This window comes from Catharus ustulatus, chromosome 20 (genome assembly GCF_009819885.2).
Source record: "Catharus ustulatus isolate bCatUst1 chromosome 20, bCatUst1.pri.v2, whole genome shotgun sequence".
Taxonomy (NCBI): domain Eukaryota; kingdom Metazoa; phylum Chordata; class Aves; order Passeriformes; family Turdidae; genus Catharus; species Catharus ustulatus.
In genome coordinates, this window is record NC_046240.1 from 3,906,790 (window position 1) to 3,928,133 (window position 21,344).

General features: G+C 55.1%; 1 protein-coding gene across 6 annotated transcripts in view; it reads left to right on the top strand.

The window, feature by feature from the left end:
• Positions 1-21,344, top strand: part of SEPTIN9 (septin 9) — a 134,592-nt gene that overhangs the window by 101,536 nt on the left and 11,712 nt on the right. For 5 of the 6 annotated variants that reach the window (XM_033076716.1, XM_033076719.2, XM_033076718.2 and 2 more), the window contains 4 exons: positions 13,708-13,896; positions 18,054-18,182; positions 18,569-18,650; positions 19,327-19,464. In XM_033076716.1, the coding sequence (XP_032932607.1) occupies positions 13,708-13,896; positions 18,054-18,182; positions 18,569-18,650; positions 19,327-19,464 (538 nt within the window). Of the gene's footprint in view, positions 1-5,994; positions 6,045-13,707; positions 13,897-18,053; positions 18,183-18,568; positions 18,651-19,326; positions 19,465-21,344 lie in introns of those variants that run through there. The other variant, XM_033076721.1, reaches the window with a different exon arrangement.

The following is a 21,344-nucleotide window of genomic DNA, read 5'->3' on the forward strand; positions in this document are numbered from 1 at the left end:
ATGGAGGTGATTTCACAGCCATGCCCTGGAGTCTGGTGGCTGTGGGTGCCTCACAGCCCGGGCTTGGGTCCATTTTACTTTGTTTCCCCCCTGTGCCGCATTGTTGCATCACCTTGGATCCATCCACTGCTGCTGTGAGCCTGGCTTGGCTCGCTTGTTTATGCAAAAGCCAGATGGTAGCAGGAAACATCCCTTTCTGGTGGCCTGGAAAAGCTGCCAGGGGCACACGGTGCTGTCTCCCTGCAGGCTGATCCCGTGCTGTTATCAGGGAGCCTCCTGATAAGAGCAGAGCAGGGATTTCCCCAGAGGGGTCCTGGGCAGTGTCAAAGTGGCACCAGGAGCTCCCCAGGCCTCCCAGCAGTGGGGGGAGTGCAGCCACAGACCCGAATTCTCCCCGTGTTTCAGGATGTGCTCACCCCATCGCTGCAGGAGGGTGCCCCATCTCCCAGATCCCCAGCTCTGAGCCAGCAGCAGATGGGCACCGCGTGGGACTCGCTCAGGGCGTGGGGATCTGCAGGGAAGCCACGCACCTCCCTCCAGCCCTGCTCCTCCTCCCCCAGCCTCCTGACCTTTTCCCATCACAGCACAAAGCACCATTATTCCCAGCAAGGCACCTCCATCCGAGGAGACAGCTGGTGCTGCTGCAGCTTGCTGGGGATGGGTTGTTATTAATTAAGCTGCAGGAGACAGCCTGAATGGAGTTTTCCTTCTTTTCAGGGTTAGGATGCCCTAAATTCTTTTTTCTTTACCTCCAAACGGCGTTTATAGGTTTAAAAAGGGCAGCAGACAAAGGATGGAGAAGGGCCCATTATGTGCAGCTTGCAGGGACGTGTATCCTTGCATGTGGCCTGCAGGGACTGTTAGGACACCCCAGCAACTTCTTTGCAGCTTGGTTTGTACCAGGGGGCTGCTGTGACCCCCAGGATGTCACTGCCTGGGCATCTCCCCATCTAGAGAGGAGATGCCCCTTTGGGCTGAAATGGTTTAAACACTTCAACAAGTTTGGGGTGACCCAGGTGGTAGAATTTTTCACTGCTTTGTTTTCACCAAAATCATCCTCTGCCCCTGCTGCTGGGTCTGCTGTGATCGTGCTGCTGGTGCTGGGAGGGGCAGAGGTGGTGGTGGAGGATCTGGGGCTCTCTGAGGTGCTCCCTGGTGTGAGCTCTGTGTGGGCTCCATCTGCTCTCCCCCCTCGCAGGGCAGGATACAGGGGTTTGGTGGAGTGGGGCTCAGGGGTGCTGGTGGGGTGAGGTGCAGAGTTTTGTTTTACCCTTTTTGGGGGTAATTTGTCCTCTGTGATAATCTGTGGGGGTGTCTGGGGGAGCAGTCATACCCTTGAGGAGAAGGGATGAGGATTGCTCCTGAGCAGCCAAGTGTGTTTCCTGGGGCATGGCTGGGCTGTGCCATCTGCAGAGCTGGCCCCAGGATCTGAGCATTTTGGTGCCAAGGCAGAGCTGTCCCTGCTGGGAAAAACCTGTGCTCAAAGCTGAGGCTGTGGCAGTGCCTGGGAGATGCTGAGTGTGCTTTGTGTCTGTCCAAACCAGTGCCCCCTGCGAGGGAAAAGGAATTTGGGAGGAATGGGGTTCCTTCTTGCTTTTCCCAAATCTTTGTGACTGCAGAGTGCCTCCCTAGCAAAGCCCTTTTGGAAAGGGTGGGTTGCTGGAGCAGGGTGAGGAGCCTCCTGCCTGCCCCGCTCAAGGGGCACTGCAGATCCCTGCAGGAGGAATGTGCCAGAGGAAGGGAGGCTGCTGCAGGGACGCTGCTGGGATGTGACACCAGGACCCGAGGCACGGCCTCCCTGGGGAGAGGGTGACTCACACCAAGGACACGGTGCCAGCTGCGCGTGATGGCTGTGACAGCGTGTGAAATAATTCCTTCCTTCCTTCCTGGACAGTGGGAGCGGCCTGGAGGTGCCCAGCTGGAGGAAACTGTGGGTTTGGTGTGGTGGGAGCTGGGACAGTCCTGGGTGTAGTGAGGGTTCAGCAGAACAGCCATGGTGCAGGGATGCTGGAGGCTCTGGATCCTGCTCCAGTGCTGCCTCAGGGTGTCCCTTGGCTCTGGAGGGCTCTGGGGTGCTCCTGGCACTGCCTGCACCCCAAGTTGCTGCTGCTCCACTGCCATCTCTCCCCAGGGAGATTGAAGCCACCAAAGAACTGTGCTCATGAAGGAGCTGGTGGCATACCTGCAGAGGTGTGTCTGACATGGGCTGCTCAGAGGAGCCGGTCACTGCCAGACCAGGGAGCTTAAAAGAAAAAAAATGCATCATCTATGGCCTTGGGAGTTCACTACAGCCAGAGAGGGGGAAATGTCATTGATCTGTGGGTCCTAGAGGTGTTCTGGGGACTTACCCTGCTCATGCTGAAGGGACCATGGTGACTGCCTGCCAGAGCCCTCCCTGGGTGGTAACACTTGCAGACCTGCACTCAGGCTCTTAGAAAAGCTTTGGGATTGGTTTTAGCTGTTCCTGGCCTTGGGGGATCCTTTCTGTTCCTGCTAGAAGTGTTGGTTCTCTTTAACTGCTAAAAAAAATTAAATTTTGGTCTTGTGATCTGGAAGCTCGTGTCCTTTTGTCGGTCATGCTACTTTCCACTGAGTTTGCTGGTGCTCTACCAAGGTCTCTGGATGTGCTTTTCATTCTGCTATTGATCTGAGATTATAAATATAGCTGGCAGAATTTCCATCTGTCTGTCAAAGTCATTGGGGACTGGCAGGTAGTCAGCATTGCAGCAATACTGAAAGAATAAAAATTATTTCCTAAGTCCTAATGGTGCACTTTTAACTGGGGATTGCTGAGGTGCAGTAATATTGAAATGTCCCTTCAGCATTCCTGAGAGAGAACATGTCCTGCTCCTGCTGCCTGTGCCCAAGGGATTTGATGTTTTCCTAAGAGCTGGGCAGCTTGGGATGGAGTGAGTTTGCTGGCAGGTCTGCCCACAAGCTGGGTAATGCTGGGGAGGCAGTCTGCATTTCCAGATCTTGGTTATTCCTCAAAGCTGGGGATTTATGGTTGAGCTGGCCAAGGGCAGAGCATTGCCTGGCACAGGGGAGGGCTGCAGTGCTGCTGGGGCAGTTTGCTCGCTGCTGGGCAGTTTTTTGCTGCACAGGACCGTGGTTGGGATTGTCCCCAAAACTCAGGGACTGTTGAAACCCTGGTTGGTGTATCCCTGAGCATCAGTGCTGGACCAGGTTCTCCAGTGGGCCCTACCAGCCCTGCACAGTGTGGCTGTGACATGGGGACCTGCTTTCACCTGCAGGGATGTCCCATAAAGCAGGACTGATTGGGTTGTGTAAGCCAGGCAGGAATCTTCCTTAATATTTCAGATTAGTTGCAAGACTAAAAGCTGGATCTGTAGTTAGTTCAAATCCCTTGATACAATTTACAACAGCAATAGGCCTTGTTAGAATTGCTCCTAACTCTGATTGTTAGGTTTTTCTAAGAGAAGAACAATGGGTTTGTGATTTTAAAACCCTTAATTAGGGGATTTGGATCCAATTCTTGGCTCTGCTGTGAGATTTCTGTGTGACCCTGGGCGAGTCACTTAATCCCTCTCCAGTTCATCTGCACTGGAGGGGTGAAGCTGCTTCCTTCCTCTGCCTGTGCTCAGAGGCAGAAATGAGCCCTGGGAGAGGTCTGGGCAGGGCCCTGTTCTCCTTGCAGGAATGAAGATGCTCCTGTAAGAACAAACCCCAGATCTGTCTGGGCTGTTTGTCACTCTGTGAGTGCCTCCTCTGTGCAAACACCCCAGAGTCACCAAGAGCCACCCTGGGGACCTGCAGGGCTCCCAAAGCCCTGCTGCACTTGCTGTGGGGCCAAGGATGACACTTGGTTGTCTTTGAGATGCTGGCTCACCACCTGTTGCTCCTGGGAAGAAAGAGATGTATTAGTTGAAACAAAATATTTTCTATTCATTAATCTGGGAAATAACTTGTACACAGTTCCTATGTGCCCTAATTTTTTTTTTCCCTGGCAGAGGGTGTCCAGAAAAGCTGTGGTTGCCGCATCCCTGGAAGTGTCCAAGGCCAGGCTGGACCTGGTTTAGGGGAAGGTGTCCTTGCCCATGACTGGAATTAGATTTAAGTTCCCTTTCAACCAGACCAGTCTGTGTTTCTGTGAAATGTCTTTGCAGAGCTTCAGTGACCATGGGGAGAACTTTTCTCTGGTTATTTTTATTCCCTCGCAGGCAAGACTAAAGTATGCCCATGATTTCAATTTGCAAAATTAACTCAGAGGTGATTCACGTGGGTGAGCACGCTGTGTTGGCCCCTTTGCTGATCTCACTTTGGGCACATGAACTCTGTGCTCGTGCTTAACTCCTGCACAGCCACAGATGTGGTCAGGAACAGGAAGCCATCGCACCTGAGATCCTCCCTTTACTCTTTGTGCAAGCACAGCACCTAAGTGAGCCCTGCAAGGCCTTTTCCTGCCTTTCTCCAGCTGAAACAAGGCTGGAGTGACTTGCAAACAGAATCTGCTACTCAGGCAAACCTGGTTTGCCATCTAGCATTGGATTTTCCTGGAGATTAGAGAGATTAAAACACTAATTCCCATTGATAGGGGTTAAAGCTTTAATAAGTCATAAAAAGTGGTGTAATCTGGCAGAAATCTGCACGAAGCTGCAGTGTAGGCAGATTGAGGCTGAGTTTCCTGCCTGGGTGCTGGGTGGAGGTTTCTCAGAAATTGGTACTTGCTGAAGTGGGGGGATGTGAGTCTTGCCCCCCTCAGCACCCATTGTTTTCAGAGCAGCCTAGGCCAGCCTTGCTGGGCATCACAGGGGGAGTGCTGCCAGCCCAGCCTGGTGGGGAGGGGCTGCTGCCAGCCTGGTGAGTGCTGCCTGTGCTGCCTGGAGGAAGATCTGCCACTGCTGGTGGTCAGGAAGCAGAAAGGGAAGGTGATAGCCACGCTAGAGCCACAGGCAGGAGGCAGAGCAGGGTGGCTGTGGTGCCCCTGGCACAGGTGGCAGGGCTGGCATCGAGTGCAGGTGTGTGGCAGAGGCTGGAGATGCTGGTAACAGGCCCAGAAGGGAATACAAGTACTAGCCCTGGGCTTGCAGGCAGTGCAGGGGCTGTTCGTGGGAAAGGGAGTCCTCTGGGTGTTGAAGATTGCAGATGTGCACATCTGTCTTAACCCTTTCATCACCTGTGGGCCTTTCTCTGGGAATGCAAATCTGAGAACTGCAGGGAAAAGGTCCTGAGGTCATAGGGGTAGGTCAAAGTAATGTGTCAGACCCAGGAGCCCAAAAGAGGGAGAGCTTTTGGGTGGGTGGCTTCACCTTGGCTGTGACAGACAGAATTCCACCACCACTGGACATCACAGAGGGGCTTCACCCCACAGCAGGGTGTGTGTTGGAGGGAGCAGGGCCAGCTGCTGCAGCCTGTCCCTGGCCCCTGCACATGGCAGCTCCCCTCCGCAGGTGGGACAGGGGTGGGGACATTCTGGGATCAAGGTGTAGGCAGGAAGGAGTTGTGGAGAAAGCTGATATCTTCATTCAGCTTCATTTTAGAGAGCAGTCGTGCCCGTGGGGGCAGGTTGATATCTTGTCCTGGCAGATGTGAGATGCAGATCTTCAACCAGCTGCAGGGCAAAGTGAGCCAGCACTCCCAGCGCTCCCAGCCACCCGCAACTGCTCTGGGGCTCTGCTGGAGAATTTCGGGATGCTGGAAGCAAAGGCGTCCCTGGGCTCAGGGAATGGGGATGAGACCCTGGAGCACGGGGTGAACTGGGCTCCCCTCGGAACGGGGCTGCAGCCTCTCTCATTCCCGTGGAAGTTTCCCCGCACCTCCTGCGTGGGGCAGGGCGGGACGTGCCCCAAACTCTCCTTCCTCTCACCCTCTGCGGGCCCCCCTGGCCCGGGGGGATGGAAACCGCCCGGGGGCGAAGCAACTTCCCGGGAAGAGGCTCCATCCCCCCGGGCCGGGCTGCAGGGGGAGGAGGCAGGGTGACGGGGAGGAGGAGGAGGAGGAGGAGGAGGAGGAAGGGCGATGGGGGAGGAGGCGCAGGACAGCGCGGCGGAGGCGGGAGCCAGCGGCTGCCGGAGCCGCCGCGGGTGAGTCTGCGGTGCCCGGGGGCGGCCGAGGGGGCATTGTGCTGCTGGGAAAGCGCTTTTTGGGGGGAATTACCCTGGGGAAGGGGCTGAGAGAGCGGGAGGTGGGGGTGCCGGGGTTCCCAGGGAGGGCAGAGCAGGGCAGGGCTCCGGGTGCTGCGGGGCTCGGCCCCTTGTGCCGCCGCTGTTCCCCGCAACAGAGGCTGCTCGGCACCGCCTGGCCGTGCTGCCGGCATTGTCCGGCACCGGTGCAGAGCCACGGAGCAGCGCTGCCCTGGGGGGCACCCCCGGTCCCCTGCCCTGCCCCCGTGATACCCCCTGCCCCCATGGGTACCCCCTGTCCCCTCCCCTGCTCCCGTGGGCACCCCCTGTCCCCTGCCCTGCCCTCGTGGGCACCCCTGTCCCCTGCCCTGTCCCCTGCCCTGTCCCCTGCCCTGTCCCTTGCCCTATCCCCTGCCCCGTCCCCTGCCCTGCCCCCCTAAAGGGCTCGCGGAGCGTCTGGGGCGCAGCTGCCTTTGGTAAAGAAAGAGAACAACAGAAACAAACAAAGAAATTTAATAAAAATCCATACCACCCTACCCTTCAAAGAACAAAACCAAGCGAAACAATGTTAGAAGGGGAGAAAAGAAAATAGGGCGGGGGGAAAGGCTGAGCTGCAGCCCCGAGGATGTGAATCCCTCTGGTTTGCTCCTTGTTTTGCCCTAGCTGCAGTCAGTGCCTCGTGGGATGGGGGCATCAGTGCAGCTCAGGGGAGTGGGCACATCCAGCCGTGCCCCGTGCCCGTTCCTGGGGCTTGGCCCGACTCGTTCCTTCTGCAGTGCTGTCTGGACAGGCTGAGTTTGGGGAGCGCTGCCTGGCTCTTTGTTTTCTCAGCACTGAGCCCTGCAGAGCAGTGGTGACAGGAGAGAAGGGTGCTTTCCCCTGGCTGGGGGCTGGGGAGGGTCCCCGTGTCCCTCCTGTGCTGAGTACCCGTGTCCAGGCTGGGTGGGCAGGGGTGGGAGTGGATCCCATCCTCAGAGCCCCCATGGAATCAGTTTTGTGAGTGTCCTTGGACCCTGCTGGGCACAGGCACCCTGAGCCTGGCTGCAGGGAGCATGGGCTGTGCTGGCCACTGCATGGGCTACATGGGTCCTGCTGATGGAGCAGCTTCTGCTGACAGCTGTGTGCAGGAAGGTTCCTCTCAATGGGCTGTTCCCAGGGAGGGAGGGCTGCTCTGGGTCAGCCTTGCTCCAGCTCCAGGGGAAGAAGCTCCTTACAGAGGGTGATCAGTGGGGCCGAATGGCCAGAGACCTCTGTATGCCCAGGCTGGGACTTGGGGTTGTTCATGATCCCTCCTCCTTTTTAAGCATAGAGGAAAACAGCCTAACAGCTCTCTGAAGGGTTTTTTGCAAGTGGTTTAGAGCTGCTGTCTCACGTGGTTGGAGGAATGAGAATGTCACACTGTGGATTGTGCTACCAGGGCTACACAGGTCCTGCCGGGGCGGGTGGTGGCCAGCCTGGTGATCAGCCTGGTGTTCAGCCTGGCATCATCCTGGTGGTTATCCAGGTGATCAGCCTGGTGATCAGTCTGGTGATTATCCTGGTGATCAGTGTGGTGCTCAGCCTGGTGTGCAGCCTCACAGCCACATCCAGGACCATGGGCTACTGTCAGGTTGTGGAGCTGGCACCAGGGTTTGACCCTGGCTTGGGCTCCTGCCTCCCAGCCCAGAGCCTGCAGCAGCCAGAGGGTGTAAGATGGGAAGGGGAGCAGTGATGGGCAGCCCTGATGCATCTGTCTCTCGTAAATGGAAGAGTGAGGAGGGCTGAGCTGCAGGGGAGTGCTGGGCTTCCGGAGCGGAAGGGGAAGCACAGCGAGTGAGGACGGAAATGAGAGAGCACGTGGCTGGCAGGCACAGCTCGACCTGCATGTGATGTGTGCCCATGGCTTGTGGCTCAGGGCTGTGGCCACAGCAGGGCTCACTGCCTCCTTTTTTAAACTCTGAAAGCGGGTTTATTCCCCACAGGAGTAAAAGGCTTCAAAGCCTAGAGCCCTGTGTGCTCAAGAGGCACCTGGACACCTCTCTGAGAGCTCTTGGGTGGATTTGCTCTAATGAAGTGCAGTTAAGCACACTCTGCTGTTTCTGGGTGGTGTTTGTTGGCATCCAGGTGGAAATGCAAGCTGAGAAGGAAACATAACTGGTTGGTAGGGAGGCCTGGGCTGGTGGCCAGCCTGAAACTAGCCCAGTGCTCAGGGATGCAAGGGACAGACTAGCTCAGGCCTGGCAGTGCCAGCCAGGTGCTGGTGGTTGTAGGTGAATAATAGAAACTTCCCTTAGCTCCATTTTGGTGCTGCAGGGTCTGTGCCACTGGCTCCCTGTGCCAGGCTGAGCCCCCTCAGCTTTGGAGTGAGCTGTGCCTCACATTGCCTGGCACCCCCACCTCAGCAGGGACCTGCTGCAGTCAGCACCAGGGGTCCCGTGGCAGCTGACAAAACCAGCAGTGCCTGGGCCATGCTGGCATTGCATCCAGTCCTGGCTTTGCTGAGACTCCTCCTGTCCCCTGGGCAGGGCGAGCCGTGTCTCTGCCACCTCCTCCCCAGGTTGGATCTGTTTCCATGGCCTGTGCTCACCAGCTCCTGTGCCAAGGGGAGAGGCCCTGGAGGCCCCACAGCCGGCTGTTCTTAGCCAGGAGTTGTGGATTCTCTCCTTGGAGCTACAAACATCTGTGACACCTACTGGCACAATTCTCCAAGAGGCTGCTCCCAGAACTCGAGAGGTTCGATGGTTCACACTTCCCCTGTGAAAACATCTGTGGATACTCAGCTGCCTAGGCTGTGCTTTCACTCCCTGATACTGTTCACTGCTCTGAACATACTCTCTGTGTTTGCACAAGCCCATCCCACAAATCTGGGAGCCCATGGTATTTCCATGTCTGTTATGTGGAGGGAAGGGAAGTTACCCGCAGTGTCCTGGTCTTGTGGGTGCTTGTAGCTCTGCACAACTGGTTGCAGCATCATCAAAAGGTGGCCAGTGCTTAGTGTTCCTGGCGTCCAAAGGGTGTTCCTTGGGTTTACTCCCCAAACATTGCCGTTGTGTGTGCAGTGGTTTGGATCTGTTGGCAGGTGGCCATGGCAGAGGTGCAGCCTCCTGGGCTCTCCCTGGTTTCTCTGTGCAGCCACTGAGCCCCAGGTCTGTGACCAGCCCTGCTCTCCCAGATCACCAGCAGAGCAGGGAGCTGCTGGGTCTACCAGGACCTGGGGTGGGTGAGACATTCCCAGTCTGAGGGTGCTTTAGCCTCTGTGTGTCTGCAGTGAAGCCCCATCCCCTGCAGATCCCAGATCCTCAGGGAGGATTAGCAGCCCCTGCCTTTGGGGTTTTGGGGGAGCTCATGGCTGTCCTTGCATGCCCTGCCCGCAGTGTCCTGGGCTGTGGCAGCCTCGTGGCACCAGCACAGCAGTTCCAGGACTAACCCTGGCCAAGCCCATCCCACAGCACACAGCATCCAGCTGGCTGAAGGAGCAGGAGGGTCCCCGGGGGGCTCCCAGGGGCTTCCCTCCCCACGGGGTGCCTTTCATCTGCTGCTTCACAGATGTTGGCTTTGGCTCGTGTCTGACATGCATCAATTACAGAGCAACAGCCTCCAGCCTTTGGCAAAATCAGCTTTGGAGCAGCTGTCCTGATTCAGCCGTGCCCGAGCCGCAGCTCTGGTTCCATCCCTGCTCGGTGCAGCGCTGCCCTGACCATTTCCACATCTCCTGTGCCCGTGTGGACAGGGGTTCCCTGCCAGGGAAGGACTGAATATGGCACTAGTACTTGTGCCCACGTGCTTGGTGTTTATCCAGGAACACTTTAGTGGGAGAGAGCTGCAGGCTCTGAGCTCTCTGCCCCATCAGCAAAGCAGTGGACCCTTGTGTGAGGGACAGAGTTGGGTTAAGGTAACACTGGGGAATATCTGAGGTCTGGTCCTGCTCTTGCAGGTGGCAGTCAGGGATTTCAGACAGTAATAGGGTGTTTATTAACCCATCCCTCCTTGCAGTGCTCCACAAGGGTCAGCTCAGTGACTCTGGCAGCACCACAGGTTTGACATTGTCCCCTCAGAGAGCACAGCAGGTCAGACAAGTCCAGGATGTGCCCGTGATGCATCCCAGGCATCCACTGCTCTGCTCCACTTTATTTCTAAGATCTTGATTTTTTAGAGAAGTGACTCCTGGGAGTGGTCCCTGCCACCCAGCGCTGCATCCCTGTGTGCCACCAGGGATGGCTTTGGCTGCACCCTCCTTCTGGCACAAACCCCTTGGAGCTGAGTGTACCACTGGAGTTTTTTCTAAGAAAAGCCCATCTCAGTGCTGGGAAGCTGAAAAAAAAATAAATTCGAGTTGTGACATTTCCCTTGGGAGTTTGCTGGTGCTGTTGGGGCATTGCTGGGTGTCTTTGCATCCCTGCTGTCCTGCAGACACTCCTAGCTGCAATATACTCATTTTATATACAAAATATATTTATTTTATATACAAAATATTTTATTGTATTTTTCCCCAGTCAAGACCTAGGTGCTTTAAATCTCAAGTTCCCCACAGACCAGCTGAAGCATGTGGGCTGTCCTGACTTTGGTGGCTTTGGTGTGGCTGGAGCCTGGTGAGCCCTGAGCCCTTCTCCTCCCCCTGAGGGCAGTTTGGTGAGGAGTGTCTGCTCCCTGAGCTGGGCACACTTTACCTGCACATCTCCCTGTCCAGGAACAGGTCAGCCCCTCTGCATGCTACCAACTGCTCCTTGAGATGCTGGAGGTGCTCCTGGCCTTTATCAGGTGGATAAATGGTGGCTTTCTGCTCTATTTAATTTTTAATTTCTCTGCACCTTACCTGCCCCAGTGTTCCAGTTTGCTGTCCCATCCTTGGGGCTGTCCTGTGCACACAAGTGGTGTTTGGAGGAGTTAAACCCATTGCATAACAGGGGCAGCATATTTTCCACATGATTTAGTTGTCGTTTTGTTGCGGTTATTTTTAATGTTATGTGGGGATTTTTTTTTTCTACTTTTGGCCTTGCCTTTTTGGAACAAGGCTAATTTGGGATTCGTGGAAGGGCCTCAGGCATGCCAGGCTGGTTGACTTTATGAGGGGCAGTGTGGCAGTGCAGTTCCAGCTGTGCAGGGTCCCTGCTCCCATGGCAGTGCAGTTCCAGCTGTGCAGGGTTCCCAGGAGGAGTGGGATGCTCCCATGTCTCTCAAGGACAGTTTTTGCTCTCTGGCAGTTCTGTGAGTAATGCTCAGCTGCACAGCCTGGAACTGAGGGTTGGAAAAAAGTGTTCAAAGTGACCTGACAGTCTTTGGGATTAGATCTAGGTTTGGTTTTCCTTTTTTTTTTTTTTTTTTTCCCGTCTGATTGACCTGTATTAAGTGCATGGAAGTGTACTGTACTTGAAGGAATGAGTGTGGTTCCGCCTCACAGACCCCAGCAGGGTCCAGTCTGAGACAGCCAGAGGAAAAGGGGTGATGGGTTTGTGTTTGGAAGAGCCCCTTTGGCCCAGCCACACTCCTGCAGAGAGAGGGAGGGAGAGAAAGGCAAGCAGCACATCATCAAAGGCCAGGAATAACTGGGGTGAGATGAGCTGAGAGCTGTGTTGCTGTCTGGAGGGGTGAGGACTTTTCAAATAATAATGTTTTTATTAATAATAGTAAGTGATTAAAAAATAATAAATAATCATTGCAAAACACTGAGCAACAACAAAATGCTCGCTGAGTCTGGTGGCAGCAGGGACCCAGGCACAGAGCAGCAGCATGCTGGGGTGGGGAGGGCTCTTAGAAGTGTGTTTTCCTAAAACCTCCCTCTCTGTGCTGATCAGAGGAGCATGCTGCATGTGGCTGATGCCTCCAGGGGCTTGCAGGGGACTGGGCTGATCTTGTGCCTGCTCTGCCTTTGGGATATTTGCTGTAACCTCTGTGGGTGCTGCAGAGCAGCTGGGGCTGGCAGGGGACAAGGCCACATCACCCCAGGGCACTTGGGGCACTTTGTCCTTCCTGGGGCCAGTGCTCCTGCCTGCTGCCTGGGGGAGTAGATAATTCCTTGCTTTTTCTTTGAAAGCTGTTGGCTGAGGCAGTAGTTTTACATTTGCTTCTTCTGAAGTTTGCTAGGCTGGAGCATCTTGCAGGGGAGACAGGTACTCTGTCTCTGAGGGAGGCTGGAGGGGTTGGGTTTCTGAGCAGTTATGGACAGAATGAGAGTGAGATCACAGAAGCTCCGTGGCTGCGTGGGTGTTGTCTGGCACAACCCATCTTGATGCAAATGTGCTGGGTTTTCCACAAGCCAGGGCCGGCAGCCTCTGATCTGCATCAGCTGGAGCTCGAGGAGGGCACGTGGCAGTGGATACCAGGGACTCCCTGTGTCTGCAGAGCCATCCAGCTCCCTCAGAACGGGGCTGAGCTGTTCACAGCAGCTGTGTGCACAGTGCTGTAATTCCAGTGGTGTGGAGGAGTGGGGTGTGCAGCTCTGCCAGCCTTTAACAGCAGTGCCTGGGCACGGGGCTGTGGGGCTTTGTCACTCCTGATGTGAGCTGAGGACTTTCTGGGTGCTGGGTCCTGCTCTGTGGCAGCAGATCAGCTGCTGTGGGACCTGCTGTGCTCACACCCCCCAGCAGCATCCCTTTGCTGTGGCAGGTTTGGTGGAGCAGGCAGGGATCAAGTGAACAGAGAGAAAGAAAATCCAAAACTCACGTACAGTAATTTCACGATTATCAGCCACACCATTTTGACTAAAATTTTGGTCCGGACCCAAAGTGCGGCTTATAATCAGGTGTGGCTTATATATGGACAAAGAATGAAAAGTTGCTGTTTTGGTTTGGAGGACAGGTGTCTGCTGAGAAAGGCAGGAGCTTCTCTTTGAAATGGAGAATGGAAACCCCTTCCCTCCAAATTATTATAATTTTGAAATCAAGAGGCTCTCAGGTAAAAATATGGGAATTAGGAATAACAGTTCTTTACTAGGGAAATACAGCACTATAAAGAAACAAACCCCAAACCTTGACACAGTCAGAGTATAACCTGACAGCCGTCAGGCAGGGTGTTGGCAGCAGTCCCATTCCATGGTGGCTGCATCCTCCTGCAGTGACAGATGTGGCTCAGTTGGAGCAGTGCTCCTGTACAAGGTGCAGTTTCCCTCCAGAGCTCCAGTGGTGATGTGGAGAAATCCGGTTTTCCTCTGGAGTCCAGTGGAGAAAGGGGTTCCCTTAGTGTCCCAAAACCTCTGTTTTTATCTTGGTAAGAAATGTTGGGCTCTTCCCCATGGCTGGAGCAACTCCCAATGGGATGCAGTAATTTTATCAGTCCCACAGTGGGACTCAATGGCCATGAGCAGAAAATGACTGGCTGGAGGAAGGATGGGTTGTGAAAAGATAAAGAACAATGTCCTGCCTGGTTTCAATGGATGGCCCATTAGCAGAATATCTCCCACAGAGATAAGGATCACTGCCCCCACCCTCAACAGATGGTGATAGAATAGATATCTTTTATCACACTCTGTATTGTAACGTGCAGCTTATAATCAGGTGCGGCTTATAATCGTGAAATTACTGTAATTATTGTGGAGGAAGATCCCACACTCCTCCTCTCTCCCACCCTGCTGGCTCCCTGAGTCTGTGCAGGTGCTGTGGCTGCAGCAGGCAGCAGCAGCACCCTGAGCAGGCTGTGTCTGTCCCTGCAGGTGCAGAGGCCGTGTCCAGCCACGCTCCCGGCATGACGGACGCTCCGCGGGATGCCGGCCCCAAGCAGGCGGCGCCGGCGCGGCCGGACAAGGCTGCGGATTTCGGCTACGTGGGCATTGATGCCATCCTGGAGCAGCTGAGGAGGAAAGCCATGAAGCAGGGCTTCGAGTTCAACATCATGGTCGTGGGTGAGTTGTCCCCGCTGTGCCAGCGGGGTGCTGTCATTGTCCCACGGTGTTTGTCCTGTCTGGGGTCAGCGCTGGGGGCTCTGCCTTGGCAGTCACACCCTGCCCCCGAGGAGCTGGCCTGGTATCAGCTGCAGTTAAAGCTGTCCATGTGATGTGGTCCACAGTCCTCCTCATCCTCCTGCATCTTGGGGTGCATTATCCATAGGCACATCCCAGAGGAAAGCCCCTCGAGGGGTGTCAGGGCTCACAAGAGCTCCCTCGACAGCTCTGCTGGAAGTCCTGCCCTGGTTTGAGCAGGAGGCACATTCAAGGGTTCAAAGGGCTGCACTGCTGCTGCTATTCCAGAACCCTCATCCCTGCTGGTACTTCCAGCAATTTGGGTAAAATTCCTGTTCGTGAGGGTTTTTTTGTGTCCAGGCAGCCCTGCTGCAAGCACCAGGGAAGAAATGCCAAAAGCAGTGATTTACTGATGGAAATAAAGGGCAGCAGGAGGGGTGTGCATAGCTCAGTCATTTGGCTCTTTTGGGGACCTGCAGGGTGGCACAGCAGGGATGAGAGTGTCCCAGGGAGTGTCCCATGCAAGGAGGGAGGGCTGGAGGGTGTGTGCCCAAATCCTGCTGCACACCAGCTCCTGCTCATTGGCTGTCCTGAGCTAATGACCACTGGCTGCATCACTGCTGCTCTGGCTGCAGCTTCAGCTGTGGGGATCTCTGCTCCTGCAGCCCCCAGGCCCCCAAAGCCAGGGATGGCACAGCCACTGACCTGCAGAATGCTGGGTGTACTGGAGAGCTGGGCTGACACTGTGGGACACCAGCCAGGGGGAAAAAGGGAAAAGAAATGAGGCTTTTCTGCTCTTTCCAGCTGTTAGTGTCTGAGCTGGTGCTGTGGAGCCCTTGTGTGAGCTGGGCTGTGCTCCTTGGGGCTGGGCTGGTCAGGTAGCAGCTCTCCCTGCCTGTGTCAGCCAGGGGATGAGGAGAGTCACTCCCAGGCAATGAGCAGTGGGGTGGTGATGGGGCCTCACCATCCCTTATCCTCCTGGGAGGAGCTGTGCAAGGCTACAGGTGTGATGCCTGTGGGATGTCCCACTGGGTGTCCTGGAGGTCTGCCTGCGCTTGTGGAAAGGTCTGATCCAGAGCTTTGGCTAATTCTGTTAAAGATTTCAGTGTGCTGCAGCTTTCCAGCAAGCTCTGTGGATGCTCAGCCTTTCCCATTCTGATACTTTCATCCCCTCTCTGGGGAAGGTTCCCCAGGCTGGGTGATCACAGCAAGGCTGGTCAGTGCAGAACCAGTTCTTGGGAGGCGTTTTAACAAATCCAATTCTTTGCTGCAAACAGAGGAACCGCTGCACTGGTCCTGGGAGCCTGAAAGAGAGATTACCTGTGCTGAGCTCCCATTTCCCTGCTGGGGGAGGCTGCCATCCCTCCAGGAGCAGGCTGTGCTCAGCAGTGAGCTGTGCAGGGATGTTGAGGAGCGCTCTGCCTTGGCAGCGCTGTGTGTGGTATGAGGGCTCGTGCTGCGGCGCGCCTGGAAAGCATTGTTCTGTGCTGGGCTGGCTGTTTACAGCCTGGGAACTCGGGGCAGCATAAACAAGTGGAGCTGTGGCCCTCCCAGAAGGTGAGGGAGGGATGCAGGAGGAGCAGCACCTCGGGGAAGGGGCAGCAGCCAGCCCTCCCTGCTGGGCCTCCCTAGGCATGGGGTTAGCTCCACTGCTCCTATCCAGCCTAAGCTGCGAGTCCTTGAGCTCAAATTGTTCCAATCTTTGTCTTACATGAGGGCAGGAAGGAGGGAAGTAACTTGTGCTGCAGGAGAGGTGGGACCTGAGCATGGCTGCTATGTTAAAATGTTAATAAAATGTGGGGGGCACTCCTCACCATGTGCCTGTGATGGGGCTTTGTGAAAACCCTTTCCCCACTGTAGCAAGGTCCCCATTCAAAAGGGTTTCAAAATCCCACCAGAGCTGAGAGGGGGCTGCAGACTATGGTCAGCTGAGTCCCTTGTGCTCTGAAGTTACAGAAATGAAATGTCTAAACTTCTAAAATTCCCAACCCCAAAGCACATCTTTTGTATTCAGTTTTCTGTGCAGTGCAGCTGAAAGGAGAGCAGAGGTGGCCAGGCTCAGCTGTGTTTTTTCCCCACTGGATTTCAGTTGTGGGAAAGGCAGTGGGCTGCAAACCAGGGCTGTTGGAAGGGGCTCTGCCTGAGTCAGCTGCCTGTCACAGCCTTGGGGTCCCCAGCTGCACCTCCCTGTGGCTGTGGTGCCAGTGGGACATCACATCCTGGCTGCTGGTGGCTCTCACCTCAGATCCCTTTCCAGGCAGGCAACTCCAGCAGCTTGGACAGGCATGAGAGCAGAGACCCACTGCCTGGAGCTCTGGCACTGTGTCAGCCTGCTTTCACCTGTCCCAGTGTCACCCTGCTTTCACCTGTCCCAGTGTGTCACACAGCCTTCCCTGTCCCAGTGTGTCACACAGCCTTTCCCTGTCCCCAGGTGCTCCATTTAATGATGAGCAGTGGTGCAGTGACACCTGTTCTGGCCCTGCATGCCCAGCTCCAGGCCTGTTCGTGCTTGGCTGTGTGTTTTTAGGCAGCAGAGGACTGGGAGCACTCCCCCCAGGCTGGTCCATGTGTTTCTCACTGCCCAGCAGTGACAGTGGCTGTCAAAGTTTTCCTGTGCTGGATTGCACCCATCGGTGGTGTTGCAAACTCAGCTCTAAAATTACTGTTTGATCAGGTGTGGACACTGCTAGTGGCCTAGGAAAATTTCCAGCCAGGATTTTCTCAGGCTGTGAAGGTACAGTTTTTACAGTAGCTTCAGTTTTTCTTAGATAGCTAGAATCTTTCCCAGGCTGTGAAGATACACAGCTCCAGGGTGCAGACCCCCAGCAGTTTCCCAGACAGACCCTATCAGTGATAGGACAGGAAAAAACACAGATTGAACACCTGTTCTTTTCCATGTAAGTGTGCTGTGTGTACATAACAGAAGTTGTTTTCTTATCCTAACCTTCTGTCTGAGCTTTGCAATCCATGCTATAAATATGAGTAGATCTTTTCAATAAAAGCTTCTTCTTGCTGAAGAAGTCTGAGTTGCTGTCATTGCCTTCCCTCATGTGATAGCAACAGTCAGGGAGTGAGGTGATGCCAGGAGGTGATTCCCACTGCTGGCTGGTCCTGCAGTTGGCTTGGGCAGGCTGGATGGGCCAGGACCCTGAAGGATGTGGGTGAAACCCTTGCTGACTGCTTAGGGACACTCTGGGACAGGGGACATGCTGGTGGCAATGCCATCATAGCTGGCTGTAACAAGTCTTGGCAGAACAGGGCCATTTGGTCCCTGTGGTGTGTGCAGGGTCTCTGCAGTGTTTGTAGGGGGCCCAGAATATCTGCTCCCTGGGTTTTGGGAGTTAATTCTGTTCTCTTTGCTCTGGAAAAATTGTTCTCCAAGCTCATGGGACAGCTGTTCCTGGAGAGTCAGGAGCTGCTCGTGTCCTTTCCTCACAGATCAACATCAGCTCTGGGATATAAAGCATGAAAATGCTTTTCTAAAAGCTGTTTTTCTAAAGTTGTGGAATCTCATGTGCTTCTTGGGCTGTTGTTTGTGGGATTCAGAGAAGCTCCTGGCGTGGACCTGTGTCTGTGCAGCCAGCTGGGCTGATTGCAGCAGCAAGTCTGTCAGGGAAGCAGCAGCAGATGCAGCAGGGCTGAGGTTTGTAGGATTGTTGCTGCTGTTAGTGCTGTCCAGATAAAGGCTTGCCAAGCTTCCTGTGGAACTGGACAGAGCAGACTGCAGGAGGGTGAAGGCACAGTTGGGAGGCATTTTCCTGTGATTCCCTGGTCCCCGTGCCCTGCTGAGCATCACCACAGCCCTTCAGACATCCCCAGCACTGCCTGCCTGTCCTCAGGATTGCTGGGGTTTTGCCTGGATGCAGGGAACCAGCTCTTGGTTTGCTGCTTTGGAGCCAGGGAGGGGCTTTGCTACCTGCAGCCTCCTCCTGGCTGGGCTGAGCTCCTCAGCTCCAGGGAGCTGCAGGGGAGCAGCTGCTCCTCATCCCTCCCTCCATCCTCTGGCAGATGCAGTGCAGGCTGGGTCTGTCAGCAGCCCCATCCCCTGGCCCCTGACAGAGCAGGGAGTGCTGACTCTGGGTTATCCTGCTCTCTTCCAGGTCAGAGCGGCTTGGGGAAATCCACGTTAATCAACACCCTCTTCAAATCCAAGATCAGCCGGAAATCTGTACAGCCAGCTGCTGAGGAGAGGATCCCCAAGACCATTGAAATCAAATCCATCACTCATGGTGAGGCTCAGCAGGTCCCACCTGCTGCTTTGGCTTTAGGTCCTGCTCTGCCTTGTGTCTCTGGGGACTCACAGAGTTGTGGACCTCCATAAACCTCCACCCTCATCTCTCTGATGGCTTTTACCATCCAGAGATGCTTGCAGGGCTGTGAAAACATCTGTTTTGTATTTATGCATCAGCATTGAGTTAACTGTGTTGGAAGGGACCGTTTTAGGGTGGAAATGGGGCTGGACCCCTTTGGAGGGTTGATTTGTGCCTCTGAGGAGCTGTGAAGGTGCATTTCACCCTGGGAGCAAGCTCCAGCCCTGCAGCTGATTTTGGGAGGCTGGGCTTGGCCAGAGCACCCATCCACAGTCTGCTGACACAGCAACTTTGCTCTCTTTCAGAGATTGAGGAGAAGGGCGTTCGCATGAAGCTGACAGTCATCGACACGCCGGGCTTTGGGGACCACATCAACAACGAGAACTGGTGAGCTGCCCCTCTGCCCTGGCTGCAGGGGGAGGCCAGGAGGGCCCCAGCACACCCTGACCCCGTGCCCTGCTGCTCTGTGGGCAGCAGGAGGGAGGTTGTTGTGCTGGCAGAGCAGTGCCATGCTCCCCCTGAGAGCCACAAACATCCTGCTGTTCCAGGCATGAGGCAACCTTTGTTTGTGGCTGGGAGCAGCTGTGTGCCAGCAGGGCCAGTGCCCAGACCCTGCTCATGTGGCTCTGGAGGCTGAGCTGTGCCCAGGATGCCTGGCACAGTGTCTGGCTCTGTGGGATGGCTCCTGGGCTGGGCAGGGATGGCCCATGGCAGGGAGCTTGTCCCCACCACCAGCTGGGCTGGGCTTGGGGGCTTTGATTCTGCTCGTGCTCCTGTGCTGTGACAGTGTGCTAGCAGCCAGGGCATGGTCCCAGTGCTGTGCTGCTCCACAGCCAGGTCCAGCAGGAGAGAAGGGAGCAATTTTATGCACTTGCTTGTCTAAACCAGCCAGTAAATCCCCCCCTGCAGCAGTGCATGGAGTTGCTAAGCAGTAACACCCGAGGATTGTGACTCAGGAGATGCTGAGCATCCCGGGCTCTGCAGGCTCTGCTCATGCACTCAGGTGGGAAGGTCAGGGTGCTCCAGGTCCCTCACACCAGCCTGTGTTCCCCTGTCTCTGCAGCTGGCAGCCCATCATGAAGTTCATCAATGACCAGTACGAGAAGTACCTGCAGGAGGAGATCAACATTAACCGCAAGAAGCGGATCCCCGACACGCGGGTGCACTGCTGTATTTATTTCATCCCAGCCACAGGCCACTCGTATGTACCCACTGTCCCTGCCCCCTCTGCCTTCCCTCTCCATGTCCCACAGGCTCAGCCATCAGGGCACTTCTCCCTGCAGTCCTCCCATGGCTTTGGGGCTTGAGGAGCTTTGGGCTTGGAGGCCTTGCAGTAACACAGCAGAGCTGCTGTACCCCAGAGAAGTGCGGTGTTTCCTCTTCTGAAGGGCCATGAAATCCTCTCTGAGCTCCAGGAGCTGCTGCCTTTGCTGTGGTCACCTGGCTTGCTCGACCAAGGATGGACACAGGTCTCAAATTGGATGGAGAGGCTACTTTTGCAAGGAGAACATTATTTTTTCTTTCTTTGCTCCTGACATGGTAAGGGGAGAAGCCAGTTTTCCTTGTGCTTCCAAGGCAGTGGAATACCCTCACCCCATAAGGGTATTTTGTAGGTTGTTTGACTAGTCTGCAAGTGGGATGCTGTTTATTCAGCCCAGAGTTCTCCTGGCTCTGGCACTTCTCAAGTGACAACATCAAAAGGCCCAGATCTTGCTCTATTTTTTTTTTCTGCCTCTGGTTTTTTTTTTTTTTTCCTCTTAGGCACACAGCCCACCCTGAAAATCTGGGGCACTTAAAATGTCTTGAAAAATATGACTTAAAGTATCACAACACAAAATGAGACCTAAGTTTCCTTTTGATTTGTGTCAATTCCTTCCACTTCTGGCTCTGTCTGCATTGGAGATGTTTTTGGGTCTGTTTTCAAAAGTAAACTTAAGCCTCCAGCACTGCATTCATGTCAGCCTTTTCCACTTCCCCATGTGGAGATTTATTCCAATAGAAAAGGCTTTGTTTTGCTTCTGTCAGTGGGTAGACCAAAAATGCATCCTTCACTGGAATAAAATGACTGCTTGGGCCAGTTATGCCCCTCTTGTGTAACTGATCGGGAGCAGAGGGGCTGACGAAACATTTATGGTTGAAAACAATAAAACAGAGAAGGGTTCAAAGGGAGATGACATTTTTAGGCCAGTCTAACGAGTTGGTCCCACTTATCTCAGCCCAGATCTGCAGCCCCTGCCTTGGCAGGTCTGACCTGCAGCATGAGCTGTGCTCCAGCTTTTCCTCACCCCTTGGCTGTTTAACTCTTACAAAACACATCTGATGCTTGGAGGGTTGGGAGAGTTGAGTGCCTGAAGGGCAGGCAGGGATGTGGAGCCCTGTTTGGTGCCTGACACAGGGCAGAGATGTGGAGCCCTGTTGGGTACCTGGTATGGATGTGGAGCCCTGTTGGTGCCTGGCAGGGATGTGGAGCCCTGTTGATGCCTGGGAGTGCAGGGATTTGGAGCCCTGTTTGGTACCTGGCAGGGGTGTGGAGCTCTGTTGGTACCTGGCAGTGCAGGCAGGGATGTGGAGCCCTGTTTGGTGCCTGACAGGGATGTGGAGCCCTGTTGGAGCCTGACAGGGGTGTGGAGCCCTGTTTGGTGCCTGACAGGGATGTGGAGCCCTGTTGGAGCCTGACAGGGGTGTGGAGCCCTGTTGGTGCCTGACAGGGGTGTGGAGCCCCATTGCTGTGTCCCCCAGAGGAGCCTCTCCAGCCGTGCTCTGGTTTCTCTCACCCGCTGGCCAGCAGCAATTGTGTGCATTTTCAGCTGCTTTTTTTCCTTCTCTCCAGTGAACATGTGTTTCCAATATCCGAGCCAGCCCGGCAGTTGGGGGCTGTTGTTGCTGAGCCCTGTGCTGATCCTGTTTCCCCTCACTGATGGCCTGGCTGGGGCTGTCCCCTGTCACCAGCTCAGCCATCCCCTCCTGCCACCTGAGGGGCAAACCCCACTGGGATGGGAGGTTAATGGGAAATTTTGCTTCTCTGAGAGCTCAAGCAGATATTGGGGTTCCTCTCTGCTTTTTTGTGAAGTCCAAATTACG